General features: G+C 46.8%; 1 protein-coding gene across 3 annotated transcripts in view; it reads left to right on the top strand.

The window, feature by feature from the left end:
* Positions 1-327: 327 nt before the first annotated feature.
* Positions 328-19,214, top strand: part of hip1 (huntingtin interacting protein 1) — a 70,723-nt gene continuing 51,836 nt past the window's right edge. For 2 of the 3 annotated variants that reach the window (XM_056283143.1, XM_056283140.1), the window contains exon 1: positions 328-687. In XM_056283143.1, the coding sequence (XP_056139118.1) occupies positions 571-687 (117 nt within the window). In that variant the 5' untranslated portion in view covers positions 328-570. Of the gene's footprint in view, positions 688-10,179; positions 10,568-19,214 lie in introns of those variants that run through there. The other variant, XM_056283141.1, reaches the window with a different exon arrangement.

Here is a 19,214-nt window from a genome sequence, read left to right as displayed (position 1 = left end):
GCTCGCCTGACGGTAGCAGCTGGAACAGTCCATAGTTGGGGTGGTTTAGATAATCCTAGGGGCTTTGCTGACTCAACTTGAATTATTATTCCGACTGCTCACACCGTAATCACGACTCGTCAGAACGCATTTTGTAAAAATGTACTTCTGGATAGTGACGTGAAACCGTGTTGTGTTAAAAGGGCTTACCGCGCAGACTTACACGTGTGTACCTCAAAGCATCTGCGCAATTTGGGTCAGTGTACCTGCACGTGTTGCGAGCAAGCGGGCGCTTTTATTTTGAAGCCGGTGTCCGATAAGTGGGTCGCCGGCCGCGCGGCTTGACGCGGCGCCGAATGTTACGCTCACGCTGCCGACAGCGGCCGAGGCGTCGGCGCGAGAGACGCCAGATGACCGTGTAGAAGAGCTCCGACCGCGGAGAGCAGCATGGCCCCCCTCTCGCTATAGTTCCCGTGGATTATTTCCCTCTAGACGGCACGCAGAGAGACGGGCTTTCTCTTCGTTGGTTTGCTGCGGCTGTGTGTTATCTCGAAGACAGACCAAAAAACAAACAAAAAACAAAAAGCAAAAATGGATAGAGTGAAAAGCTCCATGCAGCAAGTACCCAACGCTATTCCCAAAGTGATCCGGCGGACCGGTGGGGCCAACAGCCTGGAGCTGGAGAAGGAAAACTTTGAACGAGGCCAGGTACGAGCACCACCGCTTTAGATTTTAAATGGCTTTTCTAAGAGAAAAAATAATAATGATACGACATTGCCAAAGGTCTTAGGGTATGAGATATACATTTTTGGTGGAAGGGCGCCCATGTTGGGACGTTTACTGACTTATAGAAATGCATTGAGAGCCGGAGTCCTTTTCCAGCAGCTGGTATGTGGTGGCGGTGCTGCTCCAGAGTTTGCCTCATTATTGCTGCTCTTCCCTGGTGTACGCTGTAAATAGGCAGAACAGCACTCTTACCCGAGTTCAAAGGGCCATTAACCTAAATCTCAGCTGCTTTGTTGTTGTTGAGGGCCCACTGGTGTGTCTGGCCATCACTGATGTCACATGTACATCAGTGCCACATTACACACAGGCGTCTGTCTGGATGTTTACCCATGCTGAGCAAGCCATAACCATAAATAGCAAGCGTGTAATGTCGTATTTGAAAACAATCAAGAGAGCTGACCATTCATTCACATGCAGAACAAACAGTCATCTCTGGATGTCATTTGTTTGCATAACCATGTTGCCCAGTGAAGCAGCACGTTTTTACTGTGCGGAAAATATAATAATGCGTAAACGTCACCGTAGTAATGCATTGGCTGTACTATAACTAAAGTACTATGAGTGAAATACTATAACTAGAGTACTATGAGTGAAATGGTATGAGTGAAGGTGTGAGGAGATTCGGGTGGTGGGCCACCACCGAGATGAGACTTGCGTGAGTGGAAGAGGCAGAATTCAGAGGGATGAGGAGAATGTATCGTTTGCTGGAGCTTTAAAAATGGGATGAATAATCTGTGTTGTAGAGCATGAAAGACTATATCTTACTAAGTTGTTTGTTTTGTTGCATTGAGTCGGGAGCACCCCTCTCCCTTCGATCATAGGTTAAGTGTTGTTGTGTAGTGGAGACTGCTGCTTCCTGCCTGTCTGTCTGGTGGTCTCCCCTCCCTTCTCCCCAGACCAGGCAGAAGGGAGCTATGGAAAAGTAGGTCAGATGAATCAAGCCGTGCGAAATTGCCTCTGCTAGCGCTGGAAGCTTTTTTAGTTTGCAAGTGACTCCAGCTTGCTTACCCCCCTGTTTACAGTGGCTTCTGACTTAGTCAACGGAGACCCAGTTATGTGCACAGAACAGATATCCTCGGTGTTGTCGCGTGCATGTGTACCATGCCCCCTCTTAAACGGGAGAGTCACAGCATGGATTAGAGGCTGTGACAGCACATGCGTGGCTTTATGTGTCCCAAGCCAAGCTTGGTCACTAGGTCACTGTCTGACTCCTCTGAGATCACATTCCCCTGAAGTTTGCCAAGGCAGCAAGGTCATCAGCAGCATAAACCACACTGTATTTATTTCATGCATAGAGTTTCCTTTTATGCCATGTCACTACAGTGTTGTTTGTTTGTTTGTTTGTTTGTTTGTTTTTAAAGAAAGGTAATGAGCTTGGTTGGTTTTAGCCTTGCTCTGATGCATAAATACCGTTGCTCTATTTAATCTAACACGATATCTGGCATCCCCTTTTTGAAACATAGACCTTCTCAGTTTACATACCTTGTAGATCAGCTTGTCTGTAACTATTAGGATAGGAGGAAGTTCTTAGTTTTTAGACAAGAGAAAGCAAGATCAGTGCCACTCATAAGAACGGATCGATATTGTAACATGACCCGGTTCTGACCATATGTAATGTGACGTAGTTATTTTGTTCTTACTGTATCTTACCTTCGCGACGGTGCTGACTTACATTCAATATGACTGAATTGAAATGTTCTCTCTTTGTTTAACTGTAAGTGTTTTCTCGTTTCGAAAGTGGGTTTCGACTGTTTTGGTCATGCATTTTTATTGGGGCTGATTTTTTGACTCCGGTCCTAAAGCTGTCGCAGCCATTGCGGGAATCAATGAATCTGCGCTCTGCTTTACAGGGATCAGCAAGAGATAATCTCATCTGATCTGTTGTGCTCTAAAGCTGCCTAAATCTGCTGGGTGGCTGGCTCTCGCCACCTCCATTGAAAACCAACAGTTTGTCTGGCTCTTTGTACAAGCTTTTTGGATCTCCAGACAGCTCCGCCACGTTTAGCTATGAAGAAGGCTACACCCATTGCTTTATGTTTATGTTCCCGAGCCCCAGTATTGTATTGTACAGACAGCAATGTATTCAGTCTGCAAATTCACTCTCCTTTTTTTGCAGCTAGTTTTACCTTTATTACCAAATACAACATATGTGTAGTTTTACTCGGCGATAATGTGAAGCGGCAGCAAGGAGTTCAAGCTATCGATTCTGATGACTGCTCTCTGAGTTGAGCTGCGTAAACAACCAGGGTGTGTTCACATGTCTCCCTGTTATATTGTCCACGCTGAGTTAAAAAAAGAATGGAGCTGGGCCACCCGATAACACACTGCTTGTTTTTAATGACATGTTTGGCCTCATAATAGCAGCTTCCTCTTTAATTCAGACTCCGGGGGGGGGGGGTTAATCTTTTGCATGTTTATCCCAAAAGTCATGTTAATGTTTTGGTTCTCTTGCAGTAGTATACCAACATTTGATGAGCTTTTAAATGCAAACATTTCACACGATATAAGCCTATATGTTGTGCTTTTCTTTTCTTTTTTTTTTACTTTGGGCTTCGAAGTTCCTGTTGTCTACTCTTTCTTAGAGTGCAGAACAGGGCCGGAGTTTTCCGAGGACATGAAACTTTTCAGAAATGAAAGACTGTGTAAGGGTAGTAATCTCCAACCCGGTTATGGACCATAATAAGTGCTTATGGCAAGGTTCTTGGGCACCAGCTGCGCCACTGGGACAGCCAGCGTGAGTGTCGTACACAATTAAGGCCTTGGAATTAGACTTCCTGCCACCTTCCTCCTTTCCGTCTGCGTGTGCACGAGGAAATTACTCCTGTGCATGTGCGTGTTTGTGTGCATGTGTGCACTGGTCTGAATTTGTGTACACGTTTGCGTAGTCGAGTGTCTATCTGTGTGTACTAATCAATGCCGCCCCCTGTCCCTGCCCTGTGCCCTCTGTAGTACTGTGTGGTGCCCTGGCAGCTGTGGAATTTAGGGGAGGAGCATGTCAGTGGCCCTCGGGCACGAGCAGGACACAGCATGGCGGAACCAGACAAGTGCTTTTAATCGCTCTCTTTCTCTTCCTTTCTCTCTCCCTTTTTCTGCATCCTACTCTGTCGGGTTCCCTGACTCGTTCCAGTTCCCTTTCCCTGTCCCACCTGTCTTCCTATTGTCTCAAGTCCTCCTCACCTTTTGTGCAGCTTGCAGTTCTGAATACCTGAGAGTCGCAGACGACTGACGCTCAACACAGTAGCGAGAGACAGACAGACAGGGAGGGAGGGAGAGGGAGAGAGAGAGAGAGAGAGAGAGAGAGAGAGAGAGAGAGAGAGAGAGAGACCATTAAAAAGCACTGAGGCAGCAGAAACAGCAGGTGGTGGTTTGTGGCCTCATTGCACCGACCCACTGGCTGGTTGTAGAATAATAGGTCTTGACATGAGTGACAAGTTGGAGAGTGGAGGAAAAAAAGTAAACAGATGAGGTCCTGGTGGTGTAGCAAAGGCTTTGATATTGAAAATGCTTCGGGGATTAGAGTGCAGCTCGGGCCGCATATTTTGTCCATACCCGACCCGAGCGCATAGTAAACGAGCCCGATCCAAACCCGACAGGCATCCTGTTCTGCCCCCCCCCCCTTTCTCCGAATTGTACTTAGCCAATTACCCCACTCTTCCGAGCCGTCCCTGCCGCTGCTCCAACCCTCTGCCGATCCGGGGAGGGCTGCAGACTGACATGTGGAGGAGCCTCTTCTTTTCACTTGACACTAAGGAGTTTCGCCAGGGGGACGTAGTGCTTGGGAGGATCACACTACACCCCCCCACTCCACAGAACAGGCGCCCTGACCGACCAGAGGAGGCGCTAGTGCAGTGACCAGGACACATACCCACATCCGGCTTCCCTCTCGCAAACACGGCCAATTCTGTCTGCAGGGACGCCCGACCAAGCCGGAGGTAACGCGGGGATTCGAACCGGAGATCCCCGTGTTGGTAGGCAACGGGATAGACCCCTACGCCACCCGGACGCCCCAGGCATCCTGTTTTGTATGTCCGAACCCGACGCAGTTAACGTAAGCTGAAGCACCGAAATGCCTCCATACCGTCGATTTCCCTGCATGGTTTTTGGCAGTTTTAAACTTCCCCGACAACAAATTTTGTCCTCCATCCTTAGCTAGGCTGCATTTATTGCCTGAAATAGCCCATTCAGCATTGCCAGCACTATATTTTCACTAAAAACAACTTGAGGTCGACGTGACTGAACCCGAACATCATCTCTAAAATTCTGTCCAAACCCAGCCCGGTTATCCACCCTCTTCTGGGGATCTGCTATGTTGGACTTTCAATGCAGAGAGGAAGGAAGGACGGCGAGGGACTTTTGTGTTTGTTTTACGAGCCACGAAGGTCAAGAGTCAAAGTCTTAGTTTACCTTGGTACTGGTGCGTGGTTTGCTGTTTAGCCCGCTATAACCCTTTGCCCCCTGATGAAACTCTGGAGACCGAAAGACTGGCTTAAATATTGTAACGATCACGGATGGATAGGCTCGGTAGCCCTTGGCTAACGGGTCGGACCCTTTAGTCCACTGGTTAACGTTGTCGCCCGTGGTGCGGGAGACCCGGGTTCGCGTCCCGGCTGTGACGGTCCGGCCGGGCTGCTCCCCCCCCCCGAATTCGCCACAATATTAATTCAAATCAAATACTTGCGTTGGCTCCTCGTGTGCAGAAGCCCTTCCCGCTCCTAGGATGGTCCTTGTTCTTCTCGCACCGCAGGGTTTTCGATATGCGTTTGTTGGTCGCTCTCTTTACTTTACAACAGGATGTTAATAGTTGAGGAGTGTAGCGAAGATCGTTTGTGTCATTTCTGTTTACGTCCGATTGTAAAGCTGAAAGCGATCATAACGCGAGGGTTGATACCCCAGCGCGGCTGACATTTGCATACCCGGGCTACCCGCTTGGAGGTGTCTCTCTAAGTGATGACGCGCTTGTTTTAAACCTGTGACCTTTAAAAGCACCGCCCTCTTTAGGATGGTAGCCAGCTCCTTAGCGTCGTGGCTTTTCAGGCTGTTGTTACGATTTTGCTTGGCATCTTCCGCTTATTGGTTGAGAAACGGCGACGGGCTGACGATATGGATCTAGAAGAGGCGAAGCCCACCTGACGTCACCGCGGTGACGTCAGCGTCGACGTTCAGTGACGATTCCGCGGCGTGTTTAAGAAGCCTCCTGTGAAAGCGTCATGGCGTCTCGTTTTTCAAGCAATACGCGGTAGATAGTGTAACCTATTTTTCTGGACTTAGCCTGTTAGTGATGTTAAGTTCCTGTTATCAGCTGTTGCCACAGTATATGCCTTGAGCTCTTATTTTGAAGGCTGAAGAGAGAGCGGAAGTGCTGTACGCAGTGTTGTTGCTGTGGAGTTCTGTTGGGGGAAGAATCCAAATAACGTGGTCCTCGCGTGAAAGTGGAACCTCCGTATTTGTTATTTTATAGTTTCATACAGTATAGGCGACATCTACAAACCCTCGGCTACATTGGTGGCAGCGGTGGGATCCGGAAGTGTGCAGATCCTCAGAAGTCCCTTCGGAGCGCGGGAATAACCAAGCGCGAGGGCGCGCTTCCGGGGAGGGTGTGACGACTGTAAACTACTAATAAGACACGTTAGTCCCTAGCTAACGGGTCTGACCCTTTAGCCGAGCGGTTAGTGATGTCGTCTTGTGATGCAGTACATCCCGTATTGAATCCCGCACCGGGCAACAAAATAACCGGGTACAATACCAAGCAAAACCATAACAACAGCCGGAAAATCCGCGATGATAAGTAGCTGGCTGCCAACAGCCGTTGCATAGTGCAATAGTAAACGGCGCTAAATATGGCGCTGCTTTTTGAACGCCGTCGGAAAAGAGGGCGCTGTTTTTAAACGTCGTCGACTCAAGACGAGTACGTCATCAGTGAAAGACGCGCCTTCATGCGCGTAGCCCTGCTGTAATGGAAATGCAAAATCCAGCCGCACTGGGCTGGAGTGCCGAGCCGAGCCGAGCCAAGCCAAGCCAGCGCATGTATGGAAAAAGTGGTCAAAGATCACTTTCCTTTATGTTTGGCTCTCTTTCTTTTGACAAAATAATCCACATCTCAGTTCTCCTTACCCCCCCCCAGCCCCATGACTTTATTTTTAACAAGTGAAATCAACAAGGGATCCCAGCATCTTCTTTCACAAAGGTTTGTGTGTTGCCACTATTTCAGGGATAGAGCGGATCCAAAAAATGTTGCACTGCCAGTCTGTCGCAGGTAGGGTAAAACGAGCACACTCACCACACCAGGAGTATAATGGGCCTTTTTGTTGTCACGTGATGTGTGTGTTTGTGCTTCTGGAGACAGAAAACTGTTTGGAGGCGTGCTTGGATGAACTGCGAAAATCAAATCATTGCAAAATGTCCACTTTTATCTCACAATATACTATAAAAACCAGTTAACCAGAGCTGTTTATCATGACTTTTGCCACAATTATGCCATCCTTAGGGCACCTCCCACTCTATCGTTATACAGTTTATGTATTGTGTATACCAGTGTTTCCAAATCCAGTCCTCAAGGACCACCTATGCTGCAGATTTTCATTGTAACCTTGCATAGGTAGCCCTGCTTGTACTTACACAACCAATCATCTCATGGCACTTAATTATGCAAGGTGTGCAAAAATCTGACATAATTCATTGCTGATTGGTTGAATAGCTACAAACAGGTACCTATTCAGGGCTGCAAAGAAAATCTGCAGGATAGGGGGTCCTTGAGGACTGGGTTGGGAAACACTGGTGTATACATTCACAAGAACCTCAGTCTCATATGAGCCACAAAATTATAATGGAGAATAAGTTTTGTGCGAAGCTAATGTGCTGTAATGTACTTGCCCAGCCATGTACTGTATGTACAGTTTGCAGTTAGGATGTATTAATCTTACTGATGATTACCTCAGCTTAGTAAAAGTTTGGCTCGCAGCCTTGCTGCAGGCGAGGAAGAACATCAGAGGATAGCACAGAGAATTAACTTCTATCGTACTTGTATCGTGTGTCTTATCTCCTGGCTGTGAACACTGTCTGCTGGCGTCACAGACAAAAACTTCGCTGATCGCTTCTGTACTGAGAAGCTGACCACCCCGATGAAATGCCTTGCCGTGCTCCAAAATAGTCTGGTGGGCAATCGTTCAAGATATATAATTGCACAGTGATCTTTCTTTTTTCATAAAAGAGATGTATGATGTTTTTTTAAGGCTCAAATGATCGCCCCATTTTACTTTGATGGCGCCTGAGGAAAAGACAGTGAAGCTTTTGTCTGTATGATTGTAGGACTCATGCCAGACAGCATTTTAATGCAGCCTGGGTTAAAATAAAAACAGGTGAACCTATCCTTGAATTATATGGCTCCATATTTGTAAGCTCTCAAACTGCTTTTGTTTGCGCTGTTGACCAACCACATGGATATTGTGTTAGGCCACTGGCTGCTCTTGACAAGCTATCAGGTGACCAGGCAGAAGGGACGGGGACATTTCAAGCTGTTTCTCAGCGTTATTCCAGGTGTCTTGGGAATTTATCATCTTAGAAGTCAACTATCGGGTACTGTACCACACATGCTCTAGTATCCTTTGTTGCCTTCAAGTCATCTAGGAAATATTGTATTACTCAGATGGAAACACATGAATGACCACTATATGTGGGGAAGTTTTGAAGTTTCTGTAAGTTCCAGGGTTCCAAGTTGGGGGTTTGTTGTTAAATTAGCAATGGCGTTAAAAAACACACATGGAAAAAAATAACTGCATATGCACCTGTGGCCAAGCAACTCTGTCTAGTGTCTCATTCCTCAGCACATCTCTTGGCTCAGTAACTTGATAAAAACATCATTTCTGTTTTGCCGAATATGCGTTCTCTCCTTCATTTTGCCACTTCGGTGCAAAATGGTCTTCTTCACTAAGACCATCCAGTAACAACAAAAAGAGGAACTTCCCTGCAGCATCCATCATGCCGTTTCTGACCAAAACCGCTTGAACGCACATAACAAGTGGTGCTTAACTTCTGAACTTGTAAAAGTGGGAATTTCCAAAGAGGACTTTGGAGGCAGCATTTTGGCTGAGCTCTCCATCCTCAGTGTCGGCATGATGTCATCGTTTTTATTTTTTTGCTCACAGGAAAATGGCACTTACATGTGCCTTAGCTCAATGAGTGACCAGGATTGTTGGTAAACTTTAATAAGGGAGAAAGCGTTTTATTGACTGAGCCAAATACCAGGAAGACGGAGTTGGACCACTTTATGTGAGAACGGCTCTGACTCCACACAGCTGCTCTCAGCTGAGGGCCCACGTCGTACCAGGAAGTGAAGAGACAGTAAAAAAGAAAAGCCATTGTCCAGAGGCACACTGTTTGTTTGTTTGCCTAAGCCTTATAATACATGGCACCGGTAGTATATCGAGCGGCATATTGATTCTTGTTAATGGCTCGGTCCAATTTTCAAGTCAGCTGATGTCATGTTGTTTTCACAAGATTTGTGTTGTCAACCGGCTGGAGAAGTCTTTGCATGTAGTATATGTGTGTATTTGTATGGAGGGCTGCAAGTGACGAGTGATTGACGTTGAAAAGCTTACAGGCAAAAAAAAAGAAGAAAAGAAGTAGGAGTTTCTGTTCTTTCACACTGTAATTTTCCTCTTTTGTTTTGAGTCTGATAAGATTCAAGGAGGCGCTGCAAATCTGGAGACGTCTACAGGGCGAAGTGTCTTGTCGTTTGTGCCGGGTTAAATTAATTCCCACGTGGCCGTACCACGCAAAGGGAACTGTTGGCTGCAGAGATGCACACAAATGAGAGATTGTTTACGCGCGCGCGCGCGCGCGCACGCACACAGAGGACGGTCAATTGGACAGTCTCGGAGAAACCAGTTGGGGGCACCGCCGACCTAAAATTGCTCGATCTAAGCCCCCTTTCCACTGCCCCCGGTACCAAACAGCACCCTTTAAACTGGCTTCGGTCGTCTCCTGAACGCCGCGCACTCTGGAACCGGGTGGCGTTTTCAACCCGCATTGGAGACGCCGCCCGGCCGCCCGCCGCGGAAACAGCAAGACGTTACCGAGCCACGACATCGTTATGTCCCGACGCACAGCTGTCGTGGTGGGCCCCCTTATGTAGCCTACATGCCCCCCCCTCTCCCCCCGACATAAGTACCGTCGTTAAAACACGAAGTCGTTGCTAGTCGGGGACTTCATTAAAGTAGGGCTTGAGAGGTAAAAAACAACCAAACAAACAGAAAAACAGAAAGAGAGAAAAACCCGGGGGGGTTAAAGCCATCCCACTCACGCTGCCTCCATGCTATTGTGTGACGGAGGGCGCGCTCTTGGCAGAATAAAGGCAGCCCGCCCGCCCGCCCGCCCGCCGCTATGTGGGCTCGGCGCTTCGCCGCACAGACGGACGCTGCTCTGGTTGGAAACGACACCGCGGGGAAATGTGCCGCATGTTCCCGCCGGGAATCGCCCTCGCTCGTGGTATTCCTGCGCCGAGGGGTGTTATCGTCGGATGCTAGTAGCCCCCCCCCCACACACATACACACCTCCCCTCCGCCGAGCGAGCGAAGAAGAGGGGGAGAAGTGAAGGACTGAAGCCAAGTGTTTGGGGACTGAATCGGGACGAACGGACCCGCTCCTACATCCCTTCTGTCCCGATGCGCCGCTTGGCCGGATCGCTCCCCCGTCACTGATTATTCTGTGGGACAAAACAAGCCGACACCGTCCTCCCTCCCTCCTCCTCCTCCGTCTTCTTTTCCTTGCGGGAGACAACTAACGCAACATGGATCTCAGTAAAATGGTAAGTCCTCAAGGCACCGACCCAGCTTTTATCCCTAGGGGGTGAGAAGGGCGCAACAGATGTGGATGTGTTGTTGTTGTTATTAAAACGGGGAGGGTGGTGGTGGTGGTGGTGGTGGAGAATGAACGTTGCCAGTGTTTAGGGCTGCTCTCCCTCTCTCCCTCTCAGTAAACGCCAAGTTATGTCGAGCTCAAGTAGCGATTTGTCTGATGATATTGCGAAGATTGTGACCGTGGGAAGTTTTTTTTTCTTTTTTTTTTGTCACGGCGGAAAAAATGAGTGTAATTACAAACAGGCCATTTGTTGTCCCATCGTGCTTTCCCTCTACAGCTTCCCGACTCGCTGCTGCTGCTGCTTGGTCTGCTGCTAGTACGGTATCGGCAGATGTGAGCAAAGCACGTTCAGTTAAATGGTGCCACGAAAGTCAATTATAGGTTTCTTCTTCGTGTCTCTTCTAGGGTTAGATGTAGTTAACTGCTGATAATGTTAAAATAAGAGTTTGCTAATGGTTTTTTTAAATATATGGCGTCCCATTAGAGGGCATTAGTTTGGATGTCAGTCAGATGGTAGGCTGCTTTAATCCTTCCTATATTGTAACCTATTTATGCTCACAATAATCCAAGCTCGGAATAATGCTCTTATATATATATATATATATATATATATATATAAATACACATTATTCTTCTGAACCAAAAGAAAACAGTGAATGATGGATAAAGGTTAACAGGAAGAAAAAGTAGACTCCAGTGACCCCGGCCAAAAAGTGTACTGGAGCAGGTGCTTAAGACTGACCAGGGTGGGTGGGTGTACTTTTTAGAGAGAGGGGGGGGGGAGCTATGGGGGAGGGTGGTGATGGAGGTATCCTCTGAGTCGCCTTTCTAATCCTTTAGCTGAGGGAGGCCCTGAGAATCTGAGAACCACTCTCCTTTATCTGAATAAATGGACACTACACTAACCATCCAGAAAAGCTTAGACCAAGGTGGTGCAACAAACCAGGGAACTACATTTTAATGGTAGAGGGTGGGGTGGGGGGGGTACACTCTGGCTGATCCGTGCCACTAATTGCACTTTATTTATATAAAGCATCTCTCACAGACACGGAAAAGGTCTAGTTAATGGGTATTTTGGTGAGCTTTATGCTTTAGTGTTGAAGCCCCCCTCCCTTCAGGTTTGGGAAATGTGTTCACTGTTGTGGATATGACGGTGCTCCTCAAGGCTGTTCTCGGTCCACGCTAACAGCCAAAGAGAGCCACTTGTTTGCCTGCATGCCTCTTCAGCCGCCATGCTTTGGTTATTTGGCATGCATGAAGACAAACGGTATGAAAATACAATCCAGACAGATGTAAGACGCGATGCCAGATAGGCTCTAAATAAAGTAAAGCTTCCAAGAAAGAATCCATACTAAAAGTTTTTTTTTAAAAATAATTTGATCGTCTCGGTTGCTGTGATTTCAAGATCAGGGTACTTTTGAGAGAAAACTCTTAAACGCTGTGGTTGCTGGAGAAATTTTTACCTTACGGGTCCAAAATTTTCCCCGGTGGTCTGACTATTAGACATTTTTTACATGTTGAAACATGCAAAAACAAGAAGAAGAAGAAAAAAGAGAAGTTTCTCCAAAAGTCACGGTTGTGTAGTCTCGAGATCAAATATAAGGTTGTGGTGCATCTGAAGTACCGACTAAAACACAACCGAGTCCAATGTGGAAGCGCACACTGAAACAGTTAAAAGTAAATTCATATATTTTACATTTATTCTTGTCAGCAAAAGGCCAACATACGATGTTTTGGTCTTCTTCAGGGGGGTGTGTGCTGAATGTTAAACATGCACACGTACACTTACACCAAAATGTGAAGCAAAGCATTTAAAATGTGAGTAATGAGCGAGAAGAGCTGAGGAGTCTCGTTCAGCTGCACAGATGTTCTCTTTACCATGAGGCAATGACATCACCAGGAAGGTTCAGGAAGTTTGGCTAGTTACACAAAGCAGATTGATCTTCATAGCGGAGGCCTTTTTTTATCAGGAGACTACTACAGAAAGCTGTCGTTAGAAGCGGATCATAAAGCAACCATGTGGGTTCACGCCTAAGTTTCATTATTATGCAAGAGCAATTCTTTAAACTCGCCCTCAGGGTTGGCATACACACACTCGTTTGTGTGTGTGTGTGTTTGCGCATGCGCGTATGCATTTAACCACCTGCTGCCCTCCACCCCTGCCCCTAAGAACAAAAGCCCATAGCTCTGAGGTCACAGACTCTGAGTAGCTGGAAGCTCCTTGTTTTCATGCTTTTAATGGTCTCTCCAGAGACAGTGTCATCCCACAGGGTCTGTTATTGATGGGATAATAGGACGCACAAAGCATTCAGTTGGCAAATGATCTCCATGTTACATTCTAAGGTTATAAATGATTGATGAGTAATTTCAGGCAATCATCCCTCATTATAGTTTTACACTGTTGTCATTAAGGCCATGATGCACGATTATAAGCAGAATTTAACACTAGCACGACCAGGATTTCACTCCTCCCTAAAACGACCATGGGCGATCAAAAGGACCACTGGTTTTTAAACTCCATACTCTGCCAAGATGAATACCCAATTGAGATATTCATGCACTGCATATACACTCACTGGCCACTTTATTAGGTACACCTTGCTAGTACCGGGTTGGACCCCCTTTTGCCTTCAGAACTGCCATAATCCTTCGTGGCATAGATTCAACAAGGTACTGGAAACATTCCTCAGAGAGTTTGGTCCATATTGACATGATAGCATCACGCAGTTGCTGCAGATTTGTCGGCTGCACATCCATGATGCGAATCTCCCGGTCCACCACATCCCAAAGGTGCTCTATTGGATTGAGATCTGGTGACTGTGGAGGCCATTTGAGTACAGTGAACTCATTGTCATGTTCAAGAAACCAGTCTGAGATGATTCGAGCTTTATGACATGGCGCGTTATCCTGCTGGAAGTAGCCATCAGAAGATGGGAACACTGTGGTCATAAAGGGATGGACATGGTCAGCAACAATACTCAGGTAGGCTGTGGCGTTGACACGATGCTCAATTGGTACTAAGGGACCCAAAGTGTGCCAAGAAAATATCCCCCACACCATTACACCACCACCGCCAGCCTGAACCGTTGATACAAGGCAGGATGGATCTATGCTTTCATGTTGTTGACGCCAAATTCTGACCCTACCATCGGAATGTTGCAGCAGAAATCGAGACTCATCAGACCAGGCAACGTTTTTCCAATCTTCTATTGTCCAATTTTGGTGAGCCTGTGCGAATTGTAGCCTCAGTGTCCTGTTCTTAGCTGACAGGAGTGGCACCCGGTGTGGTCTTCTGCTGCTGTAGCCCATTTGCCTCAAGGTTCGACGTGTTGTGCTTTCAGAGATGCTCTTCTGCATACCTCGGTTGTAATGAGTGGTTATTTGAGTTACTGTTGCCTTTCTATCAGCTCGAACCAGTCTGGCCATTCTCCTTTGACCTCTGGCATCAACAAGGCACTCACTGGATATTTTCTCTTTTTCGGACCATTCTCTGTAAACCCTAGAGATGGTTGTGCGTGAAAATCCCAGTAGATCAGCAGTTTCTGAAATACTCAGACCAGCCCGTCTGGCACCAACAACCATGCCACGTTCAAAGTCACTTCAATCACCTTTCTTCCCCATTCTGATGCTCGGTTTGAACTGCAGCAGATCGTCTTGACCATGTCTACATGCCTAAATGCATTGAGTTGCTGCCATGTGATTGGCTGATTAGAAATTTGCGTTAACGAGCAGTTGGACAGGTGTGCCTAATAAAGTGGCCGGTGAGTGTATATTCCAACGTGACACATATTCTATGCGCACTGTTTGGAACTATCCTGGGCTCCCATGATCCGCCATTGCATTGGCCCATTGACGTCTACGGAGTTGACGTAACTCTCTTTCTAGGGCTCTGGTTCCCATCGACGCAGAGAACGGAAATGGAGTAGAGAACAGTCAACTGAGCATGCGCGAAATGCCTCTACCATGCCTCCACGCGCCCCGCGTAGCATCCAGGTGCTAGGATTCTAGGAAGACCCACCCCTACTCTGCGTCTGATTAGCTAACTTTAACCCTAACCCCGCCCTAACCCTAACCTTAACCTACCCAAACAACGAAGGCAACGAGTACTTGCGCATGCTCAGGTGACCGTTCTCTGCATCGATGGGAACTAGCCTCTACCATTTGGGCTTCCATAGTCGAGCGCACTTCCGCGTTGTAGTTTCCTGTAAAACTGTCCGTGAAACACTACATTACCCACAATTCTTGCGCGCTGTTTACACTCTTCTGCCATGGCGTCCGACGCTGACGACGAGGAAGAGATGCTCTGCCTGCTGGCTCTACAAGAAAATAAACTGAAGAGACGCTGGTGTGGGTACTTTCGCACCTCGTCTGGCAAGTCTCTCCTCAAAGCTCGCCTCCATCATCAGACGCTCCGGCTTCCTTTGTTCCACCACGCGATGGCGGCAAATCCAAAATGCAGATCGGTGTCCCATTTATTGGAGGTCGATGTGACAAATACATGCCGAGCAGTCTTTTGTGTGACACTGGTGCGCGGCGCGGACTCATCGCGGTCGTAAAATGTGAGCTTTGCGCGCGTCCGCTTTTAGTACGGCGGAGTCCGCCCCGCCCGAGTATGTTTGGGCCTTTAGGAGGACAGCCCAGGAACCGCCACAGCCGGGACGCGAACCCGTGTCTCCCACACCACGGGCGACAACGGTAGCCAGCCGACTAAAGGGTCCGACCCGTTAGCCAAGGGCTAGCGAGTCTATTTATCCATGCACGTTACAATATCCGATTTAGATATTAATGCGTTACATATGTTCGTATGTCTGTTAAGAAACTAACTAACACCAAAATTAACATTTTAACAACTTTTAATACTATTTTTCAAACAACTTAAAATGGCCGCTGTCCAACGCCTGTAAATACTGCAAGGCGTCAGTCATGGTGCGTCTGAAACGGCGTCTGTACCCAGACATGTTGGCACTAATCAAAAACCAAATGTAGACCATGTCTCGGCACTGGAGAAGGCTAGTTTTTGGGTTTTTGTTTTCTAGGACAGAGCGATGAATTTAGCGAAGGAAATGACGCGACCACAACACGTCACAAATAGTGACATGACGCGCACGATCACGTGTAAATTACGAGCGGTCATTTTGACCGATCATGGTCGTTTTAGATAGATGTTATCATGACTTTTTTTTAAAAATGTTTTTTTGGTGTAATTGGCTTCCTGTCCGCCTGCCGCCCAATGACTGCTGGAATAGGCTCCAGCAGCGGTTAAGACAATGGGTGGATGGTTATATGCAGTTTTAGGAGAATTCAGGGGGCGGCAGGTCTGTATCTTTTATTTTTCACAAAGTTATTAAACTTTGAAAATCCAAAACGGTCATAATGACCGTCTTGGTTTGTGACCAGGTTTGTTTATTTATTATTATTATTATTATTTTATCCTCTGCATCACTCTTAGCTACTCTTCATAATATTGCGGGTCAAAATGTTTATGCGGACTATCTCCGTTTCCTCAAAGTGTGGCCCTTTACAGCATAACCCATTGAGTTTAGGCTTAGAAGGAGTCTCTATGCTGGGTCTTTCCCTAGGAAACTGTATTCAAGCACACAGGAAAAATGACTGGCCAGAAAAGATTGTCTTTTATTCTCTCGTCACCCTCAGAACCAGACAGGCCCTTTTTAAGAGGTGTAGAGTGACTGTTCTGTGAGAGCGGATGTTCGTGGCCGACGTCAAAACGGTCCTTAAACAAGCAACACAGAGGGCTCTTTTGAGTAGAGTGACCTTTTGAATGGGGTGGGGAATTACACATGGAAAAATATTTGTCGCGAACCTCTGTCAAACTTCTTACCTGTTTTCTTGTTTAAATGTGCTTTTAAAATGGCCTTTTCATGCTGTGGAAATGTATGGCATTTGCTTCGTGCATTTGTGAAACTGCATTATTGTAAAGATTGCCTTTTGTCTTGATGCGTCCATTTTTGGTTTAATGTGCCGAAAGGTGGGTTACTGAAGGAAGTGGGCATATATTTATAGCCTTCTCAAAATTTCCCCCAGGGTAACATCTGTCCAAGTAAACAGAGAACTGAAATGTTTTTTTTTTGTTTGTTTTTTTTTTACTAATTATCAGTCTACGTCTATAACACACATACGAAATACAATTAGGTTGTTGTCAGGGGATTCTTGGTTTAACCTTTAAAGACACTTAGACAGAGAGAGAAGTAAATGGTCAAACAGGCTGACTTGCTGGGTCCTGTTTGGGTTGGCTTGGCAAGGTCCAGAAAGCAGGCAGAGCTGGGCATTTTTCTAGCAGACAGGAAATGGGCAGAACAGGGTGTGCCAAGACAGGAAGCCTGACTGAGTGCCCCCGCCCCACCCACCACTTCCCCACCCTTACCTCCACCCACGGTAGTCTCAGCTGCAATGACAGATCGGATGCAGTCGCAGGCAGACAGACACACATGTCTCCTGTTTTCATTCCCCCCTTTAGCCTCGTCTCTGTTTACCCACTCCTGTGTAGGTGGGCAAGTAGTTCGGTCACACGACCGTCACCGTGGGCGGCTGAACCATTTGAGTGGTGGTGCGCGTGCACACACACACACACACACACACACACACAGATGCTCCACTGGCTGTGTCCAGTTACCTGCTCTCATCACAGATACACTATTAAAGTGAAATTTCACTGTCATCATTGTGGATCTTATTTCATTCTTGAATATCGCCCATATTTTGTAGAGGGGGAAAAATTTCAATAGTGGGCCCAGAAATGGCAATTTTTCTACTTTTCTTGTCAAGTTCTGACTAGGTTCGGCAGTTCCTGCAATACCCAGAATTGATTGGGAACACTGCAGTCTGAAATCCAACTCACTAGGCCTGTTGCTCCTAGATGTAAGAAGCAGGTTTAAGAAAGTTGCGTTTGTCCCCATTCTGTTGAGAAAAGGGAAATGAGAGTTATTAAGAGATGCAGTCAGAGAGGGCTGTGAGATTAGAGAATTGCATGGTCCGTGCTGCTGTTTTGGTGAGCTTCCGTGCTTTTTGTATTTTACTTTTTAAAATGACCACAATCACAATGCAGGAGTCTGTATGCGAGTGTGTATTGTTGGCAACTCTTCCTGGTTGGAGATGGACTCCTGCACACGGTGCCTTAATTTAATCCCCTGGAAGCATGACTAAGAATCGAGGAAGTGAAACGGGCTGTGCTTTCCAGTAGTTTGAAATTCCCATCCATGATATCATATACACATAAATGTTTAACGTATCCACGGCTTTCCCCAGTGACACAGAGTGACAAGACAGAAATTATGTTGCCCCATAATGAGCATTACTGAGGTTATACAGAGAGCAGGTTGAAAAACAGTTTATCTTAGTGTATAAGTTTCCCTTTGCTATATTTACTACAAGTAAATATCAGAAGCAGGTTCAAGAAAATTGTGTTTCTATCCATTCTGTTGAGAAAAGGAAAAAGCAAATTATTGAGAGATACCGTGAGAGAGGGCTGTGAGGTCGAAGAAATTGCACGTTCTCCACTGTATTTTGGTGAGCTTTTGAGTAGCAACATGTATTGACCCAGAGAGTGAGGTAGCGACCGTACCGTCCTGGCTTGTTTTGAAATGGGGCCGTGCAACACATGGACAGAAAAAGGGCGTGCGCATGGATGACATGTTGCTGACTCACGACGCACTAAGTGCATCCTCAATTCTAACCTCATGTGACAGTGTAGTCTCCCCCCCGTTCCTCCACGGTGAACCTAAATGATAAGGGGTCAGAACATCATGCCAGTGTAACCAAAGTTGACGGTGCCTCCCCCTCACTAAATCAGCAGGCGTCATCGGGGTTATGTAAGGATATCTCTTCTACCTCCCTGACTGTGAGAATGTGAACTCAGAGAGAGCCTATGTGGCTTTTTATAATTTGCATCTATTTTCATGACCAAATCGAGGATACTAGGTATCTGATTATCTATATAGTCATCACCAAACCTCAAGTCACAATCATATTTCCCTAGATGGACTGAGTGCCTGTGCCTCCTCCTCCTCCTAGCGATGAGAAAGTATTCAGGGAGGGTGTTGTCATTTTGGTCAGTGAGTGGACATGTTTTGACATATCTTCAGGACAAACATGGAAATCAAATTTCGGAAGCGTGCATTAGTCACATGCTCCCGCAAATCAGTTGCAAGAGTTACTCAGAGGGTAAGGGATGGATGGGGAAATGAGTTAACCACATGAGGGATGGCTGTTTTATTTAGCAGGCAGGGGATGTCTCTTTTCTGTGGCACTGTGCTCTACCCTGGCCCTGTGGTGGAAATGACCAGGCTACGAGCAGCATATCAATGGCCCCGCATTCAACAGCTGAGCCAATTAAAACTTGCCGAGGCCAACTCCACTCCCATTGAACACTGTATCAACAACACTTTGTTTGAGATTATAGCAAAAACCCCAAAACAGAAAATGCCAGTTGACCATAACTGACATAAGTAACAAGAGAAGCCTGACAATATTGGTGAGGTTAGTGTTGAAAATCTGGCTTATGTGAAGCAGGGACATATGGCAGGAAGGCGGTATGACACAATGGGCGAGGGAGCAGAGGCAGCCTTCTCTGGCTATAA

This window comes from Lampris incognitus, chromosome 7, assembly GCF_029633865.1.
Source record: "Lampris incognitus isolate fLamInc1 chromosome 7, fLamInc1.hap2, whole genome shotgun sequence".
NCBI classification, from domain to species: domain Eukaryota; kingdom Metazoa; phylum Chordata; class Actinopteri; order Lampriformes; family Lampridae; genus Lampris; species Lampris incognitus.
The sequence above is the reverse complement of the archived record's forward strand: the minus strand, read 5'-3'. Positions and strand labels throughout refer to the sequence as shown.